The sequence below is a fragment of the Mastomys coucha genome, unplaced genomic scaffold (assembly GCF_008632895.1).
Source record: "Mastomys coucha isolate ucsf_1 unplaced genomic scaffold, UCSF_Mcou_1 pScaffold5, whole genome shotgun sequence".
In the NCBI taxonomy this organism is placed as follows: Eukaryota; Metazoa; Chordata; class Mammalia; order Rodentia; family Muridae; genus Mastomys; species Mastomys coucha.
In genome coordinates, this window is record NW_022196911.1 from 48,581,642 (window position 1) to 48,589,031 (window position 7,390).

The 7,390-nt window shown below is 52.4% G+C and overlaps 1 protein-coding gene across 5 annotated transcripts in view; it reads left to right on the forward strand.

Moving 5' to 3' along the window:
• Septin8 (septin 8) overlaps positions 1–7,390 on the forward strand; it is a 29,020-nt gene that overhangs the window by 9,576 nt on the left and 12,054 nt on the right. For 4 of the 5 annotated variants that reach the window (XM_031351850.1, XM_031351851.1, XM_031351853.1 and 1 more), the window contains exons 2-8: positions 2,113–2,233; positions 4,122–4,317; positions 4,642–4,828; positions 5,656–5,817; positions 6,344–6,440; positions 6,844–7,012; positions 7,185–7,317. In XM_031351850.1, coding sequence (XP_031207710.1) covers positions 2,113–2,233; positions 4,122–4,317; positions 4,642–4,828; positions 5,656–5,817; positions 6,344–6,440; positions 6,844–7,012; positions 7,185–7,317 — 1,065 coding nt within the window. The remainder of the gene's footprint in view (positions 1–2,112; positions 2,234–4,121; positions 4,318–4,641; positions 4,829–5,655; positions 5,818–6,343; positions 6,441–6,843; positions 7,013–7,184; positions 7,318–7,390) is intronic. The other variant, XM_031351852.1, reaches the window with a different exon arrangement.

A 7,390-nucleotide genomic window follows, 5' to 3' on the forward strand; every position in this document is an offset into this window, starting at 1 on the left:
GCCAGCCTGGTCTACAGAGGGAGTTCCAGGACAGCCAGGGCTATACAGAGAAACCCTGTCTAGAAAAAAAAAGGGGGGTGGTGGTGGTGGTGGAACGTAGGCACAGCTCAGTTGGTGGTATGCTCACCTAGCATGCCCAAAGCCCTAGGTTTGCTCTCCAGTACCTCATGTAACTAGGTGCGGCAGCAAGTGCCTGTGATTCCAGCACTGGGAGATAGAGGCAAGAGAATTAGAAGTTCAGAGTCATTCTTGGCACAGCAAGTTCAAAACCATCTTGAGCCTGTCTCAGAACAAAACCAAACACCCTCCCCACCTCCCAACACATACACACACACACACACACACACACACACACACACACACAGGAATTTAGAAGTAACCAGTGGGGCTGGGATTGAGCCTGGTAGGAAGAGCTTAATGCCAGGCAACAGGATGGGGAAAGGCCCATTGTATCTGTGTTGTTTCTGATGTGGGCACCAAGAAAAGAAGGTCATCTGGTGGCCCTTTATCTAGTTATGTTTGCAGTCCTAAGGGGACTTGTCCTGAGTGGGGAGATTGGGACATAAGGCCCTAGGGATGGTGGTAAGGAGAAGGGTCATGAAAAATAGGTTCCAACAGGAGTCTTTGAAGAGAACAGGTTTGGGGCAAACCTGGCTTATTTGAAATGGGTAGAAAGGTCACATAAAGTCTAGGATGCTTGTAGACATAGTTTAGCCTGATTGGCACAGGTGTAAATATCCTAAGGCAGGTTGGGTTTTTGTGCCAGAGGCCAGACTGGCTAGAGAGGTACAGGCCAAAGGCAGCAGGGTGTGGCTGCAGAGGGCGGGTGTCCAGGTGCTGAGGAGGCTCTTGGGTATAGCAGGAGCCCCAGGGCCTCCCTTCTGCCCCTGACTCCTTTGCCCACTGTGTTGTGTCCACATTTACAAAGTGGCCATGACACTGCTGAGAGCTCCACTTTGGGGCTGTGGACTTGGGAGACTGAACCCCTGTGCATCTTCCTATCCCCCCGTGATGGGTAGGGCATAGGCACTGAGAAAGAAAGAGGCATGGTTCTGCCCAACATGGAGCTCTGTGGGCCTGGGAACCTGTTCTCAGGGTGACATCTACTACCACTCCCAGAGAAGCCAGAGCAAGTGTCCACATAGGGGAGTCCAGCTGTGACTCTGTCTTCGGGACTTACTCATTTCTCTTAGTAGTGGTGCAGACCAAATCCAGTGGCTCCTGTACTCTTAGGGCCTGCTGCCCACACCTCTGCTGAGGTCAGGCCTCCACATTCTCTCCCAGATTCTTCTTTTTAAACAGTTCTGGCTTTGGTAAGGTTGGAGCCCCCAGAGCCTGATGAGACCATCCCTGAGAAGGAAGCAGAAACCTGCTTGAGCCCCAGTTCTGGCTCCGTCCTTCGGAGTCTTGGTTCTGATAGCCAGGTCCCTGAAGGAACTCTGTTCAGTGGAAAGCAGCTGCAGAGGACCATGAGCCCAGCCTGACAGGAGAGCCCTCTGATGCACTCAATTAGGGGCTGGGAAAGAAAGGCCTGTGAGGGAGTGGCAACATTCCCACCTTCCTCAGAACTGTCTGCTACAATATACTCTCCAACCTGGGCCTCATGAGCTTTTCAAAGATCCAGAGGAAGGCTGGGGATTTAGCTGAACTGGCAGAGTGCTTACCCAACATGCATAAAGCCCTGGGGTCCCCTGAACCATATCCGCCAGGCATGAGGTGCATGCCTGTAATATCAGCATACAGGTGGTGGGAGCAGAGATTTGAAGCTGAATGTCATTCTTGGCTATGTAGCAAATTCAAGGCTATTTTGGACTACATTAGTTCCTTTTTAATGAAAAAGATGAGGGAACGGTGTGGTGGCACACGCTCATCATCTGAACACCTTTTGGAGACCACCAGACAATGGGGTAGCAAGATCAAGGCCACCCTGTCTCCAAAGTGTGGGGGGACTCGGGGGCCCTTCTGTGGGAATGTGGCATGGAATTGGAATCCTGGACACTTCAAGGTATGTCCTGGGCTGTGCCAAGAACACAGGCACCAGGGTCAGGGTTAGTCTCATGCAGACACATCTTTTCCTGGGGGCTCACTTCCTTGCTGTGCTTTTCTTGGCAGAACGCAGAGCCTGAGCCCCGGAGCCTGTCCCTGGGCGGCCATGTTGGGTTTGACAGCCTCCCTGACCAGCTGGTCAGCAAGTCAGTCACTCAGGGCTTCAGCTTCAACATTCTCTGTGTGGGTAAGTGGCCTGACCAGTGGCAGAAGATGGATGAGACTTCTTGGAGCTGGAGTAGAGCTGGAGTAGAACTGGTGCTCTACTGTGCTCCCTGCCCACCTATGGGGCTGGGGCTGGGGCTGGGGTTTGGGGCTCGGGTTTGGGGCTCCCGAGCAGAGGGATCTTGGGTCCAGGCTTTAGTTTTGTCTTTGCCAGGGTCAAGAATAGGATTAGATCCAAGATCTGAGTCAGAGTTGCCACAAAGAGGAAACAGAAGTGAGCCCATCAAAGTGCTGTCTAAACACTAAAACTGGGTGTTTACCAGTAGAGAGTCACAGTCACTAGTTCATTCATTTCTTTAAAAAAAAAAATTCAGGACTGGAGAGATGGCTCAGTGGTTAAGAGCACTAGCTGCTCCTCTGGAGGACCTGGGTTCAATCCCCTGCACCTATATGGTATCTCACACCTGTCTTCAACTGCAGTTCCAGGGGGATCCATCCTAGCAGACTTGCATGTGGTGCACATATCTGTGCACACAGGCAAAATACCCATACATGTAAAATAAATCTTTTTTTTCTCTTTCAAGATATATTTATTTTATGTCTATGAGTACACTGTAGCTGTCTTCAGACACACCAGAAGAGGGCATCAGATCCCATTACAGATGGTTGTGAGCCACCATGTGGTTGCTGGGAATTGAACTCAGGGCCTCTGGAAGAGCAGTCAGTGCTCTTAACCACTGAGCCATCTCTCTAGCCCAAAACAAATCTTAATTAAAAAAAATAAAATAAAATTCACAAGGCTACAGAGATAACCCAGTGGTTAAGAGCGCTTGCTGCTTTCCAGGGGACTGGACATCTGTTCCTAGCACCGACGTCAGGTGGCTCACAACTGCTTATAGCTCAAGTTCCAAGGAACCTGACGACCCTTTCTGACTTCCATAGGTAACTGCACATGCACACATAGAGAATGTCTCCTTCTTACCATGTGGCAGGGATACAGTGGTGAGCCAGACCCTGCTCTGAACACCAGACCACAGAGGACATCTCTGATACACTTTGGAACAAACAGAACTGGATGGGGGTGGGAGCGGGCTTCCATGTGTCCACGGCACAGACTCTGCAAGGCCCTCTGCAGGGATCCCTTGGGAAGGAGACCATGTGGACCTGAGGCTGCCCAGGCTACAAGGACCAGCAACTGATGGTTTCAGGTCCTGTTCCTGTGGAGCCAGGATTGCCTGGCTTCAGAAGGATGATGCCCAGAGCAGACTCTGTGTTTTGTGACTAGGTCCCTTTAAAGCCATCATACAGGGGAATCTCCATAGCCTGATGCCGCCTTTTTCCCACCTCTTGGGGAAATGTCACATGCCCTGCACAGTATGTCTTGCATCAAAGACTTCCTTTATGACTTTTCCTTCTGAATATTATTTTTTTCTTTCCCTTCCTTCCTTCTCCCCTTCTATAAATATATATACATATATACATATACATATATATATACATATATATTTTTAAACACATTTTGTTTTAGGAGCCCGTGACAGGGCAAGTTGAGCAGTCACTTCTCTTCTCCTTTCATGTCGGTCCCCCAGACCTCAAACTTGCCTGGCGGCAAGTATCTTTACCCTCTGAGCCATCTCACAGACCTAGTATTTTTTTTTGGGGGGGGGGGGGGTTAGGGGGCATGCTGGGATGGAGCCTCAGAGACTTATACATGGCAGGCAAGCACTCCACAACTGAGCAGCCGCCAGAGACCACCAAGGATGGGCGATGAGGAGTGGAGTAGGAGCTTCCGTTCTCTCACTCAGGAGCTAAGGGGCTTAGAGCCCACCTCACCTAGATGCCAGCTAGAGACAGACAGCCCTGCTCTGGCCTTCGTATTCACTTCTCTCCCTGCTGTTCCCCCGCACCAGGGGAAACTGGGATTGGCAAGTCCACGTTAATGAACACACTCTTCAACACAACCTTTGAGACTGAAGAAGCTAGTCACCATGAAGAGTGTGTGCGCCTGCGGCCTCAGACCTATGACCTCCAAGAGAGTAATGTTCATCTCAAACTGACCATCGTGGATGCTGTGGGCTTTGGGGATCAGATCAATAAGGATGACAGGCAAGAGGCGGGAAGGGTGGGCCCCACCTAGCCTCTGCAGTGCTGGCTGACCCCTTTCCTAACCCTTCTCAAGCACTTCAAACTGCTCCATATGTAGCTCCATATGTAGGTGACGTGGGAAGGCTGCTGGGGAAGGGCTGAGTCTTGGGCCATTAGCAGACCTGTTCTTCCTCTGGAAGCCTATAGGAGAAGGGGTCAACCAGCCTTCCTCACCTGATAGGGCAAAGCTGTTCCCAGGGAGGAGAGTGGCAAGAGCCTGGCTTGGGCCCTGGCTGCCCTTGCAGTAGCCAGTGTCTGCCTCCCAGGTGATGAAGCTGTCTGTAGTTACAGGCCCATCGTTGATTACATCGACGCGCAGTTTGAAAACTATCTACAGGAGGAGTTGAAGATCCGCCGTTCCCTCTTTGACTACCATGACACGAGGATCCACGTTTGCCTCTACTTCATTACGCCCACCGGGCACTCCCTGAAGTCCCTGGATCTGGTGACCATGAAGAAACTAGACAGCAAGGTACATGTCCCCCCTCTGTGTTCCCCCCCCCCACGCTTGTCACCCTCTGGAAGGGGGTATGGTGGCTGCATTTGGCTATGCCACGGTCAGCTTGGTCCTCTCTGGAGTCTTGGCTTTCTGTGGCTGTCATTGACCTTTTCAACCTGCTCCAGGCTGGCCTAAGCGCTTTCTTTCTCATTTGGAGCCTTGTTCCTTGTGAAATGACTACCTCCTCCTGCTGACCCTCTGCTCAGTGTCCCCTTCCATCTTAGCCTCTTTGTTTGCTTTCTGACATGGCTTCTCCTTGGCTCTCTTCTGAGCTCACTAGGAAGGGAGAATGATGACTCAGAATTAGATTCTGAATGAGGACAGAGTGCGGTCTCATGGGAGGTCAAGGGAGGTTGGGGACCTGGAGGACAAGTGCCCTTCTTACTGATCTCTCAGTCCTTGTGACTTTCTTTCCATCCTAGGGGTTAATTATCACCATGAAAAATGGGGTAACCTTGGCTTGGAAGAGTTTAAGCCCTATCCATAGCTGCTACTCCTGCATCACCTTACCTGCTTAGTAGGTGGCTTGGTCACAACTACTGTTTCTGTCAGGCCTTGGGCCACTGAAGACCTTCAGAGCATCCTGGGTCCAAGTTGAGTATACCCAGGATGAACAAACTGCAGGGCCTTTAGAAACATTATAGTTGATACAGTTCGGGCCATCACAGTGGCCACAGGTGGCTGTGGCTCATCAGGAGCATCTGTCTTCCTGGTTTCCTGTCCCCAGTGCATGTCCACAGTCAGTGGCCATTACCTAAAATAACCAACCAACCTGCTGCCCCGTCCCCTGACCTTCACAGGTGAACATAATTCCCATCATTGCCAAGGCTGACACCATCTCCAAGAGTGAGCTTCACAAGTTCAAGATCAAGATCATGGGTGAGCTGGTCAGCAACGGAGTCCAGATCTACCAGTTTCCCACTGACGACGAGGCTGTTGCCGAGATTAATGCAGTCATGAACGTGAGTTGGGGGCAGGGCCTCCGGGCTCCAGTGCCCGAGGGCTTGGAGACGCCAATCTGAAACACAGCCCCTGAGAACCCTTCTTCCCAGGGTGTTGTCCTTAGCATCTCCAGCACAGAGAGGTGGGTGTCACATCCCTCCCAGGGATCCTGTGGGCACAGGATTTGAGGCCTTGTTTATTGGGTTTGCACTAAAGGTGCCCTAGATCTGAGTGTCTCAAGTCCTACTCTGGGTAGGAATGTGTAGCATGAAGGGTGAGGAGATGCATGGCCAGGGGTTGGGAATCTGGAAGGAACCAGGCTTATGGTCTTTGTCAGATATCTCATGTTCCTGAAAAGAGCACCCCATAGACAGGCATACTCAGTTCTCTGTTCTCATGGAACAGTTCTCTGAAAGACACAGAAAGTCAGCCTCTAACCCCAGAGCCTTGTGAGAGGCTGGAAGGCCCTCCCTAGAGTGCAGGGGGGTAAGAGAATCTGTCTTTGGTTCTAGCCCAGCGCTCACACATAACTGGACCCCTTTTCAGGCACACCTGCCTTTTGCCGTGGTGGGCAGCACAGAGGAAGTGAAGGTGGGGAACAAGCTGGTTCGAGCACGACAGTACCCCTGGGGTGTGGTGCAGGGTGAGTGTCAGGCAAGTGCATCCCCAGCTAGGGCCTTGGCTCAGTCTCTTGCCCTGCAAGCCCAGGCCACTAACCACTGTCCTGCCCTCCCTCTGTTCATCTGCATGGCCAACCTGCTCTGTGGAGTTCCCTGAGGCACCTGGCCACTCTGTTCCTCTGCCCGTCTCCGTGCCTACTCCAAGCTGTGGAGCCACGAACTACCCAGCTATTGTCTGCTGTACCCCCAACCATCTGCATGTTTGCTCTGTGAAACCACCAAGCCCCCCCTGTCTTACCCATGTCCATCTGCACACCTGCCTCCTGATGCTTTGGAGCCACCAAGGCACCCAACTACTGCCCTGTTGCCTCCCCGCCCCCACTTATGTGCATGCCTGTCTCATGCCTCTCGCGCCCCTGCTTCTAGTGGAGAATGAGAATCACTGTGACTTCGTGAAGCTTCGGGAGATGCTGATCCGGGTGAACATGGAGGACCTGCGCGAGCAGACCCACAGTCGGCACTATGAGCTCTACCGGCGCTGCAAGTTGGAGGAGATGGGCTTCCAGGACAGTGACGGTGACAGCCAGCCCTTCAGGTGATAGCCTGCGCTGCCTCAGCCCCTCTTGTCACACCAGCACTTGCTGTCTCAGGCCTGTGAGCCTGCAGGCAGAGGCTGGTGGGAGCCCTGAGTCCTCTTGCCCCATCATCTACCTGGCTGCTCTGACTGCCTCAGTTCTACCTCAGGTCTCTCCTTTGGGTCTCTACAGCCTCCAAGAGACATACGAGGCAAAGAGGAAGGAGTTCCTGAGCGAGCTGCAGAGGAAGGAGGAAGAGATGAGACAGATGTTTGTCAACAAAGTGAAGGAGACAGAGCTTGAGCTGAAGGAGAAGGAACGGGAGGTGTGTGCCAGCCTGGAGCAGGGCTGGGGTGGGGAGGAGAGGACGGAGAATGTCAAAGGGCAGGATGGCTGGG